Source organism: Mirounga angustirostris, unplaced genomic scaffold (genome assembly GCF_029215605.1).
Source record: "Mirounga angustirostris isolate CCGP_5_RB_7025 unplaced genomic scaffold, mMirAng1.0.hap1 SCAF_7, whole genome shotgun sequence".
NCBI classification, from domain to species: Eukaryota; Metazoa; Chordata; class Mammalia; order Carnivora; family Phocidae; genus Mirounga; species Mirounga angustirostris.
In genome coordinates, this window is record NW_026991715.1 from 93695661 (window position 1) to 93713845 (window position 18185).

An 18185-nucleotide genomic window follows, 5' to 3' on the forward strand; every position below is an offset into this window, starting at 1 on the left:
CAGCTTCGGACTGCCAAGAGAGAGTAGCTTGGTGTTGACTTCTCGTTCCCACAACGCTCTGCGGGGCCCCCGGCGCCTGCTGGGAGCTGTAGTCCTCGGTCTGCGTACTGCGTTCGCCGAGGGGGAGGGTGGAGCTGCCGGCGGCCCGGGCGGGCTGGCAGCTAGAGTGGGAACGGTAGCCGCCTCCGCTTCTGCCGCCTCCGCCGTCGCCTCCTCCGCCCGGGCCGTTCGCTGCTGCGCGGGGAGAGCGAGGCGGGGCCGCCGGGGCCGCCATGGAGCCCGACTCGGTGATTGAGGACAAGACCATCGAGCTCATGGTGAGTGCGGCCCGCTGGACCGTTCTTCCGTCCGTCCGGCCCCGGGCGGGCCTGCCCACCTCAACGTCCGGCGCGAGGCGGGCCCTGGCCCTTCCCCGCCGCCTTGGCCGGGACCTGGGCCCCCGCTTTCCTGGCCTCGGGGCCGGCGCGGTTGCTCCGGATCTCTGGAGATCTCAGGCCAGACCTGGCCCGGCCCCCTCCATGCTCCTCGGTTCTCCTTCCTCCCTCTGTCCTATATCCGGGCCCATCTCTCGAAGGACCCTCGCTCGATTATGTTGTGGCCTTAGCTCACACTCGCTCTAGCATCTCATTCTCCTTCTCTTAGAAGGGGATTTCCCCCCTGAATTTCTCCGGCCCAGGCCTGCACCGCTCTTGGAAGCCCCACTCAGGCCGAATGAGATGGGGGGGGGGGGGCGGTACGGAGGAGATCGATCAGGGCCTCGGTCTCCGCATCCTAGTAGGGGTCTCAGCACCTTCTCCTCAGCGTAGGGGTGTGTGGATTCCGGGATAGGCCCTACAGGGGTGGAGGTGGGGAGCTCTGGGGTTTGAGGCTGTGACGGATAAGGGGCCTCTTTCCCGGGCCCCTGTGGTGTCCGGCTTCTCGGACAAAGGGTTTCCTACTCCGCGGTGAGGGATGTTTGCATAGCAAGGCCCCAGGTACTCTGGATTCCATCTCCCAGGAAAGGGAAACCGTAACTTCGTGTTTCCCAGCGTTGCTTTGGGAAGATGGGGGAGGGGAGCTTCTTCTCATCACTGCCGTCAGTTCTTTCTTATTAAAAAAAAAGGGGGGGGGGGAGAATCCTAGGCCCCTGGGGAAGCGATCACTCTTCTATTACAAACCATTGGTAGCCATGCCAGACTCCCCGGTCCTACGGATACCCCAACCGCTTTCCGTTTTACGACTTGGAGCCAGAAGGGGTTTTTAGAAACAGAACTATCAAAGAGTGGCTAGTAGAAGCGAAGAATTTGCTGCTTGGTGGATGATTTGGTGGAAGAAAAGAAACATGGCAGCTATTACCTGCCAATTTGAGCGTTGGGGAAATCAAACTGGGCTCTGGAGAGTTGGGAGAAGTCTTTACCTCAGCAAATGGACATGCCCAGGGTTTCTTCCTGTGGAAACCTTGACAGTTTCTTTGTATCTCTCCTAACACAGTAACAGCCTCTACCCCTGGGTTGAGAGGAAAGGTGAAAGAATCTACTTAACCCAGCAAAATGTTTTCCTAGCCAGATTTCTCCAGTGTGAAAATGTTTATTGAGTCAGTGATTCCACTGGGTAGGGTCGGTGACATCAGAGCCACTTCCCCCATTTAATGCTATAAATAATAAATGGTGACACTGAAAGTCTGTTGGATAGCTGCATGGTTTCTGTGGATGATGGTATCTGGGGAGTTGAGATGCATGTTTTAAAAATGGAAGTACAGTAGCATAAACACACAGCTTAATATTTGCTGTCCTTTGCATAATCCACAGAACTAGACTTCTCCAGTATTCTTATAAAACTAGAAAAAAAAAAAGCTTTGGTCGTTTCTGCTTTGTGTGCAGACATATGTGCTTGCTTTTTAAAGGATATTGTCGTGTGAGTTTTTATTTGCTTTTCATTATTAAGTAATTTTTCCTTTTCAGTATAATTTATCAAACTTATTGTAGCGAAGCCTTTGATGTTTCTAGAAATTTTGTAGTGGGTTATTTTGGTAAAATCTCTTATTGGAATTCCATATATAGTACATATTTTTACAGATCTACAATACATGTCCTCGCAACTGGAGGAGTACTTCACATTGAAAAGTTGTAACTTGGTGCCTCTGAAATTGGCTGTTCTGTGCTCCTTCCATTTCCATTCTTTTAAAAAATAAAATGTCTTTATTTTCAAAAGAATTAGAAGAAATACAATGTAATTCATTTAGTATTTTTGATTGTATGGTAAAAAAAAAAATCTCTGGCCTAAATTTATTGGTTTCCCATGCTCATAACTTTAAAAAAGTTTTGATTGTACATGAGTTTACTTGTTTATGATCTGAAAAGATATTTCAGCCTTTCAAGGACATTATAAACGGAGATTCTCAGAAAATTTAACAAAGAGATCAGTTTTGAAACGGGTTTTCATATTCGGATTTTGATATTCTCTCAAAGGGATACCCAGTTAAGACTCTTAGGCAACCCTTTTCATAACCGTATATGTATTTATTTTAGTGTAGTAGATAGCACAGGTATTTAACAACTGATTTAGTAAATCCAGGATTGAATGTAGGAATGATAATGCCTTAAAATCTAATTGCATGTGGCTCTCTGTATTCACTGCATTTTAATTACAGTTTCCAAAACTAGGTTAAAAATACTTTTTACATTGGTTTCAAAATAACATAATTGAGAGAGAGGAATGGGATAAACTGATGGTATGTTGAAAGCCTTAAGCATGAAATATTTTTAGATTTTTATGAGTCAGCTTCACTACTCAAATATTTGTGATTGTGCTACCTGTATCAGTTTGGTATTTAATGGTTAACAGGGTAACTTTCATTTGATATTCCAGAGAGAGCTATATTAAAGACAGGAAATAGGCTTTTTGATTATCTCCAATTTGTTAATCTTCATCCTTCCACTTCCTCTGATTTGATTCTTTTTCTTTTTTTTCCTTGTACTTTTTTTTTTTAGCTTACTAAGAAATAAAGCTGGTGATAGCCTAATAATTAAATCTCCAAAATATGCCCTCCCCACTCCCTTTGTGACTCCTACCTCTGCCTCAGGCCGGGTGCACAAAGAGTGCTTCTCCAGTTGACCCACCTCATAGGGTTCAGTCTTGAATATAGACTATAAACTCTTGATTGAGACAACTGAATTTATAATTGCTGATGGTAAATAATTTAACCACCCAGTGACTTTCATGGCCTTATCTTGGACCAGTATTGTACCTAGTTTGTGGGACTGTTTTTGAAATTTCTGACTTTGGTAGAATGAGCATTATTATTAATGAGGTAGAAAAGTAGTAATCCAGTTGGAAATATACAAAGTTTACAAGGCTATGTCTATTGCAGTGGACTTCACTGGAAAGAAGGAAAACTGCATTATGTATCACATGATGTTTATCAATGCTTGAATTAGGAATATGAGCTGATGTTTGGCCCTCATTACTAGAAAGCACTCACACAGCTGCTAATTGGAAGAGAAAGATGGTAAGTTTTCCCTATTAGAAGATAGCAGAAATTGATGTTCAAGGTTAGGAAAGGTAACCCTGCTTCCTCTATGGGTGTGAGAGCATGCCCATCCCCCTCCCGCAAACACAAATTAATGGACAGTTTATACTCTATTGCTGGCTGTTGGTTGTTTCCCCTCTTTGCTAAGTGACCTTAAGTGACTCATTTTCCTTTTGTGTTATCTCTAAGTGACTGTATTACTTGTTGAATTTAGTAATACAGGTAAAATACATTGGACCTTATTAAGAAGGTCAGATATCAGTGTTGTGTTTTTAGAGCTGTTGAAGTATAGGCGGGCCACAAGGCCAAGGAGAAGTGAAGTTACGGAAAATTTTTCTCTTTTTTCTTTTTGGATTTCCCCCCCCCTTCCTGTCACTGGTTTTCTGAGTGGAGTAAGTAGGATTTAGTGACTCTTAAGAAATTGGATCTTAGTTTGTCACTATCACTTATCCTTATCTACTCCTAAGCTTGTGCTGATTTACTAAATGCAGATTAAGTATACAAAGGTTTAAGTAGGATCTGAATGAAATAAACTACATAGGTATTTATAGACTCATTTACCTGCCTCAAGGGGCTGTGGCTCAGATATATCAATTTTGCTCCTGGTTTGGAGTAGGTTAGATGTCCCTTCAGAAATGACAAGAACAAACATGATCCAGTGCACATGTCTTGGTACCCCGGCTCTTGACTGCTCTAACGGGAAAACAGAGCGCTTGCACAGGAAAATCACTAGGCCGTTACATAGGTTCACAGAGCAGCACATACAGCCACTTGACCCTTGAACGACATGGGTTTGAACTGTGTAGATCCACTTATATACCTTTTTTTTAATAGGATAGTACTGTAAGTGTATTTTCTATTCTTTATGATTGTCTTAGTATTTTCTTTAGCTTACTTCATGTAAGAATACGATATATGATACATAAAAAATACAAACTGTGTTAGTCACCTGGTTATATTATTGATAAGGCTTCCAATCAACAGTAGGCTCTTAGTAGTTAAGTTTCTGGGGAGTCAAAAGTTATATGCGGATTTTCTGTTATGTGGGGGTCAGTGTCCTTAATCTCCCATGTTGTTCAAGGGTCAACTGTACATCCCTCTGAGTAGTGCTGTTTGATCCTATGAGTTTTGCACTCTGAGGTTCCTGGGTTCCACCTGGTGATATTTACACTTTAAGGGAAAGAAAGCATTTCAAGTCCTAGTAATTTCAATTCGAGACTCCCAGCTTTTCTTCCCACATTCCTCACTTATTCTGTATTTCAGCCAAAGAGCGGACCAGGGTTCTTCAGATTTTGCTCACACTATTTTATTTTTTCCATCAGCACTGATAGTAACTGACTAAGTCTATGTATTGAAGGCTACTGATGTTTACTAGAGGGACCTTATAGTTGGCCAAATTGGCTTAGGTCAAATCTGAGCAATTCTCTCTTGCACCTGCACTGAGATTGTCTCCTCAAAACACAATTTAGATGCTAACTCTTTTGATGTCAATTTACATTATGGTGGCACATACCATTTTGTTTTTATAGCACTGCCTACATGATGTTTACTGTTAAATGAACGAATTCTGGCACTTTGTATTTATCTGGTGGCACTTAGCATATTCTGGGTTCGTATTATAGTTTCCTGTTTGTGTCCCCTATTGAATGATAAACTCTCAGTGCCTTCTTATGGTACATGTTCAGTAAACGTTGAATTGAATTTTCCTGTTGATTGTTGACGTGCATTATTGCTGTCTGTCTGTATGGTAATTCTCACCTGTATCATTAATTCTCATAATAATCTATTCCTAACTCTTATGGGACTTATCATACCCTTCTGTGTATCATAAAAGCCTGTGATCGTGTCTAAATTTCCCTTCCAGAGGCTGTATTGTCTTTTGAATCCTTCATAATTCTTAGCACTTGGGTGTGCAATAGATACCTTGACTTAATTAATATGAGGTGACTTTTTTTCATGCTGTGAAATGTTTTTAAGATTTCCTTTTGATAACTTTAAGACAAAGGTGTAGATGAATAGAGGAAAAAGGCTGATAAAGCAGAAGAGGAGGATGGTGTGTGGTACACAGACATCCATAGACATTTCAAAATCACTATTTACAGACTTACACATAGCAGATTGATTTATATACATCCCAGAGAGTGGTTGATAGCAAAGTATTGAGGAAACCAAATTCCTTTTATATCTTTTGATGTGAACTTGCCAAAGAGCCAGTAAGTTCTGAGGATTCTATGACCTTAGAAAAGCATGATTTAGCAGCAAGGGTATGGGCTTTAGAGGGAAGCACCCGAGTTTATATCTTAGCCCTGTCACCTGCTGGCTGTGTGACCTTAAGAAAGTTAACCTTTCTGTGCTCTGATTTCATTATCCGTAAAAATAAGAAAATGTAGGTTTTGCTCCAAGTTGTTGGGAGGATTATGGGAGAGATGTATGTGAAAACACGTTGCAGACGTTTGTCTCAGCAACTGCTTGCCGTACTAACTTCCCCATAAGTACAGGGACTGGGTTTTGTGAAGCACAGTCAAGGCAGATGGTGTTTTAATTTTTACCCCTTAGTTGTTCATGTATTTATTTGTGAAGCTTTACAGAGGCCTGACATTGAGTTGCTTTCAGCTCTGTTTAATGAGGTATCTTTAGGGGAAATGATGAAATCATACAAAATCATATTATCTTGGAAATTTGGGAAGTGGAAGTAGTGTTACAATTACTAAGAATTGCCAATTAGGCATAATTAGACCTGTACTCTACCTACAGAGAGAACTCACCCAACCCTGTCTTAGTAGAAGGTAGAAGGGGACTGGTGATTAGTTTGTATTAACATTGAACATTATGTTTGATCGGTTTAGTTTTGATGAGGAAATTAGGATTTTCGAGTTCTTATTCTTGTTTTAGCAAAGCTCGACCTTTAACACAATAAGCAGTGAGTATTATACAAGATTTCCTCCTGAGTTATATCGTTATTCATTGAATTAATTGACAAAGGGGGAAAAAAACCTGTCGGTCAGGAAGGAATGTGCTTGTTAGCCTCAGTTAAGGTTCTGCTGATCACAATTGCCTAACAGGAAGTTTGTCTTTGTAGGCAAATGAGAGACAAACCAGGAAGACCTGACAGTCCAGTACGGTATCTCTAACCTGGATCTTATTTTTGTTTTCACAAAATTCAAAGATTGCAGAGTTCTATGATGTCAGCAGGAAGCATTTTTAGGAAATTCCCTCTCAGGGTTAGTCAACAATGAAGACCTTCACAGAATGGAAAGCTGTGAAGTAGAAACAATGGGATATTAACATGTAAAATGAAAAAAAAAAAAATCTGTGAGTAGAGAGATGGCTAAATATAATAATTATAATGAATATAGGAAACCATTCTAATACTTGCCTCAGATCCACAGAAGAAAAATTGAGTTAGAGCTTTACTGTTGAGAAAAAGGAACTTGAGTCATTTTTAATTTTTATTTTCTTAAGAGTTAAGTTGAGAACGCTTAACCAGTTTTGGAATAATAAAATATATTTTGGTTCTGTGAAATGATCACTTGGGAGACTCAAAAAAAAAAAAAAAAAGGGCAGAGAACAGGAAGAACTCAGTCTTTACACTCCTGGTCTGGCTTCTATTAATCTTTGTAGCTCTAGCATAAGGCCTGCCACCAATTAGGCATTCAGTAAATATTTGAAGGGAAGAGAAGAAAATTAACATAGTAATACAGGAAAAGGCTTGGTGATTCAAGAGGTTCAGAAATGAGTCCATTAGTCAGATTGTGGTTGTGTTTTGCTGTAATTGCTCAGCATTTTGGTTTACAGCAGTAAGTTATATTTTGAAAAGCAGAGTGTGTTCTTTTAGGAGTTAGCTACTAGCCATAGCTCACTAGCTGCTTATATCAAAACTGGGTTTCCAGTTTATTCTTGGGCTTCAGGGTAGTATCACTTAATGGGAGAAGCTTGAGCACTCATTCTTTGCTTGAGATTTTACTTATGTGAGCTCTTTTAAGTTGTGGGTATTAGGATACTTTCATATGATTGTTATGGTGAGGCTAATCATAGACTGGTATTTCAGTCACTCCCATTGCTTTACCTATGATGTGATACATCAACATCTTTAGTTATTGCCTGTGGACTATATATTGACAAATCTTGGAATTCCTCCGTTTCAGCTGGATTTGAGATTCTTTGTCACAGACACAGTCTTTGATGTTAAACACAAAGACTTACTTGAACATTATAATGTGTTTTATCATTAATATTGTGAGCCTCAGAATTGCATGCCTCTGTTAAGGAAATGCCTTTTTAAGTGCCAAGATATGGAGAGATAGCCCTTTCTGGATGGTTTAACTGGTTCAGTTGTATTTTAGTTAGGCTAGGCTGAAATATTTATTCTTCGGTATTTTTGTACTTCTCCATTCTGATGTTAATTAACTCAGGACCTTTGAGAGTAAAGCTCAATTTCTTCTGCCCCAGGAATCATGGCCTTTCTGATCCTTAGACTTGGCAGGCTTCAGTGCTCAGTGGAAAGGGCATGGTCTCTACCACTTAGTAGATGTAGGACTTTGGGCAAGTTATTTCTTCTCTTTTTTTTTTTTAGAATTAAATATAAGTAACAAATGTAAAGGGCCTGGCCCATTAGTATTCCTTAAATAAAGGTAGGTATTATAATTACTGCAGGAACGTTTTGGCAGTAGGGTGGCAATTGAGGAAGAAGGCAATTTATGTGCAAGTAAGTTAATCTTTTGACTCCTCAAGTTTTTATCTTTGTTATCCCCGTTGAATGCTTTTTTTTCCTCTCTCCCTTATATTTTGTTTATGTATTTGCAGGCTAATGGAAAAGTTGGTATGGTAGTAAAAGAATGTTGATATAATGTGTGGACTGGGCTTATGGATTTAAAGGTGTCATATAGTAAATTGTTTATTAATTTTGTTTTTTTTTTTTAATAATTTTCCTTAGTTTACCCAATGACTGGCCACTGTGGGGGATTGGCCTTTAATGAATCAGAAGTTCACTCTTAAAATTATGCCATGTGTTTTAAACCATCCTATATTTCAGGTGAGGGTTGAAGATTTGTATAATGTGTAGATTTGATGTCTTATATGTAGCAAACCAAAAGATTGTTTGCCAGGTGCCTAAATATCTTTATTGGGAGATATTTGAGCCCTCTCATATCACTAATTTTGGGTGACAAATTTTTTGTAATGGTGGAGGAGCTGTCTTAGAAAATGGATAAGGAAGTTCATTGTAGCCAAACGGTCTGAGACAATTTATGTGGATAATAGAGTAAGTTTTTAGCTGCTCTCATTTGGAATTGCATATTTATCATGAGTAAAAATTAATACTAGGGATGTTTCCTTCTTTGCCATGTAGAATTTCTTATCCTTTTGTCAGCACAGAGATGAGGAATGCTGCTCCAGAACTTTTATCCCAAATAGCTGACTCAGGGGTTGTAACTTTTTTTCTGTGCCTCAGATCCACCACTCCATTGACCATTTCTTGGTGGCTGTCCTTTGCCGCTGGTGCCATGGTGGGTGTATGGATTGCTTTCTGTCTTTCAACAGTTACCGAAGTGCATGTTTGGGATTTTATTGAAGAAAGCTGGATACAGTAAACGGAAAGAATCTTGGAAGCTGCTTGACTGCTGTCTTTTCTCAGACTAGTCTGAAAGGGAATACCCCCATTCATTCTGGATTGGTGGATCTGAAGTACAAAATATTGTCCAGGTAAGCAATTACCCTGTATTGTTTTGTTATGTGGAACTCAACTCAAAGAAACTTAAAATTTCTTTACTTTTTTCTATTGATAGAGAAAGGAAGAAATGTTAGATATTTAGATATAGTGTTCATGTTTGGGATGGATTAGTGAAGGTGTCTGTGGAAGAATTGCTAGTAGACACTTTGTTTTAGTGTAAGAAGTGCAGTTATTTTTATTGTAGGCCCAATTGGTTTATAGTTACAGTCAAACAGGAAATACAGTAAACAAGGGAAATTTGTTTGGGGAATAGCTTGTAAAATATGGACAATAGGTGATAATTTTAAGGTATTATCTCATGATTTAATAGCTAATACCTGGTCAAAATAGTTTTTGTAGTTACCATGTAAAGTAGTGGTGTTTTATTCTTGGGACTCTTGGAGGGCCTTCTCAGGAAGATTTACTTACTGTAGCAACTGTTTATTGAGCATCTGTTAAGTGCCAGGCACTGTTAGAGGCTCTTTACATAATTTCTTACTCAGTTGGCACATGCTTTACCTTATATTTTATAGTTAGTGAAATGAAGCTCATAAGCATTAAGTAAGTGCAAGTTGCCTGGGGTCATACAGCCAGTAAATGGCAAAGCCAAGCTTTAGGCTTGATTCTTTATGTTTCCAAAGTTGCGGCTCTCTCCATGTGACTGCATTTGCTGAAATTTGTACTTCAGCTTCTGGATTTTCAAATTGCCCATCTGCAAGAGCAAGGTGTGGTTTTCTATGATGGGTTTCCACCAGGAAGACACATGATAGATCATTGTTTGGCATGGTATTTTTATATCTGGTGCTCTTTCTGCTTGGTGAAGAAATTAGATCTTCAGTCAGTTCATCAAGTCAGAACATAAAGGTAACTTAGGAAGTATAAGAGAGGCAATGCATTTAAATGTCAAAACATGGTTTATACAGGGAAGTATCACTTGCTCTAGTGAACTCGAACCTGTATCTTCTCAGTTCCTCCTTAGTTTTTGTTGGTTATTTAAATAGCTCAGTAGTTTATTATGTGGACTTCTTTCGATCTGTGGTTTGTTAGCCTTACAAGTAAGACATTGTCCAGCAACTCTCTTGAAAACATGACTTTTTTTGGTATTTAATATACTCTCCAGATTATCCATTTCCTTTAATCTTAAAAAAATGTCTTTTTATCATAGACTGATACCCTGGCTTTGTGATCCTTCTTGTAGTTTAATTCCTTTATATTTGCGAATGTTTCTCCTAAGTGAGCATTTTCCACACTTGTCATCTGAAGAGCTGTGAGGGTGGTGGTGGTGGTAGAAGTAATAGCAGTTAACACTTTGTGGGCACAATTATAAGCACTGCATATGTATAAACTTTTATATTCATAGTAACTCAATGAGGTAGGTACCATTATTTCTTTACTGATGAGGAAACTGAATGATAGAGTAATTAAATAACAGGTCCAAGGTCGCATGTCTAGGAAGAGACAAAGATGAGGTATGAATCCAGGCAGTCTAGCTTCAGAGACTTCTAGAAAAAGTCCAGCTTCTAAAGTCTGTACTATATTGTCTCTAGTATCGAGTGTCATCCAGTGATAAAAAGAGGGGTGGAAATCCTGAGGGCTAAAACTGAAATCACTGTAAAGAAAAAGGAAACAATTGTTGTGTCGAGTATCTACTTCTGACCTTTGGTAGAAAATAGTCTAGGGGCACCTGGGTGGCTCAGTTGGTTAAGTGACTGCCTTTGGCTCAGGTTATGATCCTGGAGTCCCGGGATTGAGTCCCGCATCTGGCTCCCTGCTCAGCGGGGAGCCTGCTTCTCCCTCTGACCCTCCCCTCTCTCATGTACTCACTCTCTCTCTCTCGCTCTCTCAAATAAATAAATAAATCTTTAAAAAAAAAAAAGAAAAGAAAATAGTCTAGATCTCAGTTCCGTGTTAGCCATCCAAGACTGTCGGGCTGTTTTCCCAAGGGGACTCACAGTAGGGTTTGTTGGAGGCTATCTTCCAGAATAGTGCTGTTCAGTAGAACTTTTTATGGTAATGAAAATGTTCAGTATCTGTGCTGTTCAATATGGTAGCCACTAGTCACATGTGGCTGTTTTGAAATGTGGCTCTGTAACTGAGGACCTGAATTTTAAATTTTATTTAATTTAAATAGCCACATACACAGTTTTAGAATTTACCTTCATCCTGGGTCTGTTCATTGGTTTAAAACCCTGAGAAATCTGATCTGGTCAGCATGCTCAAAGCAACTCCTTATCTCAGATATGGACCAGTATTAACCAGATGTGCAAGACTGATGTGTAAAGCCAGAATTCCAGTTTACTAGTTTATAATGGTATGTGCATGTTGGTATGATTGATGTAAACTTTTTTGATAGGTAGGTTTGCTTACTAGTTCCTAATTAATATACCAGTTTAAGTTTTTCAAATAAGAAACAGAATTAGGGGGAACTGAAGGCTCAAGCCAAATGCCTGTTTTATTGTTTTTATGTGTTTTTGACTTGACCTACCAGGTCAGAACATAGTCACTGGGTTAGTTTGCATGGACTCAACCAGAAAAGTGAGATATTTGCTGGACTGGGACTAAGACAACGTCATTCAGCTTACGTTAGGGATGGATGGTTTTTCCCTATGGCAGAACCTTTTCCTTCAACTTCTCTCCTTTTAACTTCCCAAAATATTTTCTGATTAAGGCACTCATTTTTAGACAGGTTAGTACATTCAGCTTGAATGCACTCTTGACTTTATAGGTCTGGGAAGCCCTTCGTTTCCCTTCAGAAAACTGAAGGAAATAAATGCCTTTATCACTGCTATGATCCAGTTTGTATTCATTTTTGACTCTAAGAAGGCAGTTAGTTTTTTTGCTTCCCTGTAGCCTCTTTTGACCAAAACAATGTATTAGCTTATTTAATTTGGTCATATAGTGTGGGGTGGAATAATAACATACTCATAAAAAATAAGCTAGGTGGTACATTCTCTTTGCATTTTATCGTGTTATTAAATGAGCTTGTTTTAAGCTTGCTGTAGCATTACTTTGAGACTTGCTCTTGTTTTTCTGCTCTGAAAGAAGAAAGAGTAACATAACCAAATTTGTATTTTAGGAAGTTAACTTTTCAGGTGTGTGCAAGATGGATTAAAGAGACTGAAGGCAGGGAGACCAGTTAGTTCAAGTGAGCAATGAGGAAGGCAAACCAAAGCATTGACAATGGGCATGATGAAGGTGGGGTGGACTTAAAAAAGATGTAGGTGGTAGGATCTACAGAACTTGGGGATTGGTTATTGGAGTAGGTGATGGATGGACTATAGTATGAATTTTTAGATTTTTGCCTTGGGCACCAGGATGGATGTTTACTATCTTTTCCAGGATAAGGAATATTAGAAGAAGGGCATAGAGGGCATGGGAGAGGTGCAGGAAAAATAATGAATTTAATTTATAATGAAGTTGAGTTGTGTATTGTGAGTCCTCCAAGAGAAGTATCTAGTGGGAATATGAGCATCAGAGAAAGCAGGGAGAGAGAAAGATTTGGGAATTTTTATTTTGCTTCAGTGGTAGCTCACTTTACTCAGTAGAGTTATAAGATTTCTCAGAGTGTAGATTGAGGAATCTATGTATCAGTGTTTGGGAATGCTAACAAAGAAATGGACTATAACTAAGTTTACATGACCTTATGAGATCATATGTGATATTGATCAAGCATTGTTACCACTCTCCTTTTCATCTGAACCTGGATATTCCATTATAGTATATTCCCAGTCTGTAAATTAGCCTATTATGTTTGGGTTATGATTTTCTTTTTTTTACTATATGGCTTGTTTAATGGAGGAACAGTTCTTGAAATGTGTTTTTTTAAAACTCTGGGTTGTCACTATGTATCTTACGGACATTTATGCAAATTAAGTTCCATGCATCTGGTGACCAAAACAAGGGGAAAATAACCTAAACAGTGAAGGTTCTGGATAAAGTGTGACATGAGAAATTAAAATTTGCTCTTCTCTCAGCCTATCTCAATTCCTGACTGCTTTCATCTAGCTGTGATGAGTGTGATTATTGTATTTAAAAGACACATTTTTAATATCACAAGATGAGACCTAAGGACAAGCCAGCTATTTTGTATACTAGTCAGCTGAAGAAACAGTGAACTGTTCAAGTGGAGTGAAAATTAGCTGTGTTGGAATTATTGAGATGGTGTGTCAATCTAGTGTGGCATGTATTTAAGGGATTTGTAAGGCAGATGTTTACTGAATGCTATTTTCACCTTATGCACTGACTTCAGGCCCTAATTCCCAGGTGATCTGAAATGCATGGTTTTGGTAATGAAAGCATGGAGATATGAAGAGTTCATTATAGCTACAGTAAATCAGTACTTAACAAAAAGGTTTTTAGGATACATTGTATGAGTGTATGCTACAAAATTCATAAAGTACAAAAAGGAGTAGACATTTAAAAAGAAAGTCTGCAGGTCTCCCATTCCCTCTGGCTCCCGCTATTCAGCCATATTTTTGTGTAGCTTTCATATGTATGTGTGTGTGTGCTGTACATATTCTTCTGCACCTTGAATTTTTTTAAATGTAAAACATGACATGGTTATCTTTCATATCAGTTCCCAAAGAGCTCCCATAATTTTTGAAGGGATATTTTAAAAGATGCATGCTGATTTATTGTAAGTGCTATAATTTGTTAAACCAGTCTGGACTGATACACATACAGGTTATTTCCAGCCTTTTGCTATCACATACAATGCTGTAAAGAATAACTTAGTGTATATGTCATTTTCCATGCGGAGAAGTGTATCTTCAGGACCGTTTTCTAGGAGTAAGTTTCACTAGACAGATGATTTTTTAAAAAATCTGATGGACATTGCCACATTGTGCTCCAGTTGTACTGCCACAGTGTATACTCTCACAGGCTCTGCTTGAGAGTATTCTTTTTTCATGACACCACTCTCATGGTGTCATGTGGATTTCAAGCTGATTGCCTTTTTAATTGTTCTTCTCTTTTCCCCCCATAACTTTTTATTATGAAAAATTTCATATATGTATAAAAGAGTTGGGGAAAGCCCAGTCCAACAAGCACTTGTAGAGTCTTTCCACCTAGACTCAACTGTTGTTAAAGTTTTGCCATATTTGTATCATTTCTCTGCTCCACGCCTCCATTCCTCCTTCCCTCCCCTTGCCACTTTCCTCCCTTTCTCTCTCTCTCATCTCCTTCTGTCCTTATCTCCTCAAATACATATCCTTTGTGGTTGTTAAAAATTTGATAGTAATTTGCAAGCATGACACTTCACCCTCTAAACACTCCCGCACCTGTCTCCTGAGAATAAGGATAGGCTCTCTCTCTAAAACTACACACACACACAGAACCATGTACATATAGATATATATATCCATATAAAACCACGTATTATGTGTAGTCATTTATATTTCATACATATATAAAACCACAGTACTATTTTTATGTTTGAGAAAATGAAAATAATTCCATAATGTAGTATCAAGTATTCAGTTAGATTTTCCTATTGTCCCAAGAATGTCTTTTCTAGCATGCCACCCCCCATTTTGTTTTAAATGCCAGGATTCAAACAGAATACACCCTTTGCTTCTGGTTATTATATCTCTTTAATTTCTTTTAATTTGGAACATTCCCTCTGCCCTTTTCCCTCCTCTCCTGGCATTGATTGTTTTTGAAGAGTCCAGCTCAGTTTCCTCTAGGATGTGCAACACTCTTCATTTGTTTATTTCCTCATGGTGTCATTTAACTTGTTTCTCTAGCTACTCTACTTCTTGTAAACTGGAAGTTAGGTGAGAGCCTTGATTGCAACCAGGTTAAACATTTTGACAAGAATGCTTCATCATAGGTGAAGGATACTTTGCACTGAGTCATGTTGGGAGGCACTTGATGACAGGTTATCCCATTATAAGCTATGCTAAATTTGATCCCTTGGCTAAGGTGGCAATAGTCAGATCTCTCATTTATAAAGGTACAGTTTTATCCTCTGCAATTAGAAAGGAGTTTATGGGATAATATTTTGGAACCTTGTAAATATCCTGTTCCATTACAGCATTTCACCCAGTGGTTTCAGCATCCTGATCCTGAAGTCAGTTATTAAAATGGGAGTTACAAAATTGTAGTTTTCTATCATTCTGTCTACATTTATTAGCTAGCATTCACAGAGCCATCCCTGTTTCTCCTCCTTTCTTTTGTGTACCATCATACTCTCATGGACTTTTTATTTAGTGTGTTAACAATCAGTCTTTTTTGTAAAGATTTATTTGAGAGAGAGAGAAAATGGGGGAGTGGGAAGAGAGAGAGGGATAAGAATAGAATCTCAAACAGACTCTCCGCTGAGCACGGAGCCTGAGGCGGGGCTCGATCCCACCACCCCGAGACCGTGACCCGAGATGAAACCAAGAGTTGGACGCTTAACCCCCTGAGCCACCCAGGTGCCCCAATAATCAGAGTCTTTATTGGTGTTCACATTGTCCCAGATTTGGCTAATGAGAGCCCCTTCAAGGTAGTGCCCTGCTTCCTTTTGATGTGATCCCATTCGTCTTTGTGTGTTTCTTGGCTTTTTACTTTCTCTGCATTACAGGCATCAGCCATTTCTCCAAGAAGCTCTGATTCCTTTTAGTGGGGAATGGTATTTAGAAGCCTTGTTGTTGGGTTGTCATTGCTTCTAGACCCTTTCAGTAGATAGAACTAAAGAGTCTATTTAAAAAGAACCATGAGATCATATTAGTTCTGATTCAGATTTAATATTGGATATTTTTCTAAACTTTTTAGCTTTTTGATTTTCAAAATCTAAGGGACCATATTGGTGTGTAAAACTTGTAAAACTTACAAGTTGAGATACAAATTGTTAATTAAAAAGCCAGGTAAATAACTTCATTCATTATTGAGCTTGTACTCAAACAGGTACTCTTTGGTTATGTGGGGAGTATAGATCAAAATCAGATATGTACCTTGCTTCCAGAAGCTTACAGTCTTTTACATAAAAAACTATAGTACAGTGTGAAAACTGGTAGGGATCATGAGAGGTAGACACAATGTTTTACTCACCCTTAGAGGCCTGAGCAGAAGTTAGACATGAATATGGATGTATTGGGGAAGGGGAGGGCTTTCATAGCAAAGGTAAACAGGTGAACGATGGCTGGCAGGCAGGCAATGCTGTGTAGTGCCTTTCGGGCAGTTCTGTGAAAAATATTGGAGTATAACTTGTGTGGTGGGATTGAGGTAGATAAATTTGCAAAGATAGATTATAACCAGATTTTGAACTTTATCCTTTAGGTCCTAAGTTATGAACTAGTAGCCTATATGGATCGAGCTTCACAGATATATTTTCTTTGGTCTGCATAGATTTAAAAAATTGAGATATGGGGCACTTGGGCGGCTCAGTCAGTTAAGCGTCTGCCTTGGCTGGGGTCATGATCCCAGGGTCCTGGGAACGAGCCCCGCGGGGGCGGGCTCCCTAGTCGGGGGGGGGGGGACTGCTTATCCCTTTCCCTCTGCCCCCCCCCCCCCGCCTGCGTTCTCTCTCAAATAAAATCTAAAAAAAAGTTGAGACATTTTTTATCAAAACACTGATTTCTGGTTTGTCTGAAAATTGGAGCTGAGGAGTGGCTGCCTTTTATTAGAGTCAGGGCTTGTGCTTTCCTGGTCGCTATAGCCCCTGTAAATCTGTTTTTATCTGTCTGGCCCTTACAAGCTTCTGAGCTTGTGTGATCCTGCAGGATTGGAGGTAGGGTGTGAAGGAGGGAGATGGGATTTGAGAGGAGAGGTGACTGAAAGCTTGAGCAAGATCTGTGCTTTAGAAAGATCACGCTGGAAATCGGTTTGGAGTATGTATTGTAGCAGGGAGACCAATCCGTAGACTGTTGGAATATTCCAGGGGAATACAGGATAGTAACAGATGGTGCAGAGAGGAGAATATGAGACATTTTAAAATGCAGAGTGGTTAGATTGTATTGTTGGATAAGAGTATGTGTGTGTATGTATTTGACAAGAATGTAAATCAAACTCTATTAAAACATGAAGTCCCGTTTTTAAAAAGCTTTGCATTCATAAGTTGGTTTCTGGAAGTTAACCACATGTTTTCATAATCTATTGGTTAATTCTGGAAGACAGTAGTAATAGTTTCTTGCATTGTCATTGTGTAAAGTTTAGTTTTGTAATATGCCAATAGCATCTTTTGTCAAAAAATCTAACTCTGGCTTTATTTCTGAAAGTTGTGTATGAAGTGAGTATATTGTGATTTTTTTTCTTAATTATAGAGCTAAATTTCCAGGCAAAAATATTAGCAATGCTATATACTTATTTTTAGAGAGTTGGCTGCTTTATTTAATTTCCCCCACAATCTCTGCAAGAAGTTAATCCAAAGGATAATGAGTTAACATGGGACTGTCCGGTACACTTAAAATCACACCTATATTAAAACCATCTATGTTGTTAGTGAGTATTTTGGACATCTTCCCTGTCCGATTGGGGCATGACTTGATCCAGTTCCACTGCCAATGCTATTACTCTAGATATTTAGTGGCACCGCCAGCTTAGGCAGTCTAAGGGAGATAGACCTGGAGAGCATGTAAGTGACAAGACTGGGAGTCAGAGTGACTCAGGCCGACAAGCCATATCTGGATTCTGTGTAATAAGCTTCGGCTTCAAAGGGTGAACAAAGATTGGCTTAAAGGGTATTTGTGTATACGTTTGTTTGTTTTTGTAACTTAGATATAGTATAGAACACAAATCTTAAGTGTACAGCTGAATGAATTTTTACCTGTGGAAACAGAACACTGTGTAACCACTACCCAAATCAAGATATAGAACACTTCCAGAGCACCTTGAGGGCTTCCTCATGTCTGTCTATGCCTCACCAAGTCAGTAACCCTCCCAAAGGTTTATTCTGGTCTTTTTCACTGTAGGTTAGTCATGACTGTTTTTCGATTTTTTTTTTTTAAAGATTTTAATTATTTGACAGAGAGATAGCCAGAGCAGGAACAC

The 18185-nt window shown here is 39.2% G+C and overlaps 1 protein-coding gene across 9 annotated transcripts in view; it reads left to right on the plus strand.

Moving 5' to 3' along the window:
- Positions 1-175: 175 nt before the first annotated feature.
- FBXW11 (F-box and WD repeat domain containing 11) overlaps positions 176-18185 on the plus strand; it is a 123364-nt gene continuing 105354 nt past the window's right edge. For 3 of the 9 annotated variants that reach the window (XM_045901337.3, XM_064596571.1, XM_045901379.3), the window contains exons 1-2: positions 176-317; positions 9047-9208. Coding sequence is in view for 5 of the 9 variants with exons in the window: in XM_045901360.3 (XP_045757316.1) it covers positions 273-317 (45 nt within the window). In the remaining 4 variants the exon portion in view is untranslated. Of the gene's footprint in view, positions 318-8957; positions 9209-18185 lie in introns of all 9 variants that reach the window. The other 6 variants (XM_054513575.2, XM_054513579.2, XM_054513577.2 and 3 more) reach the window with 3 other exon arrangements.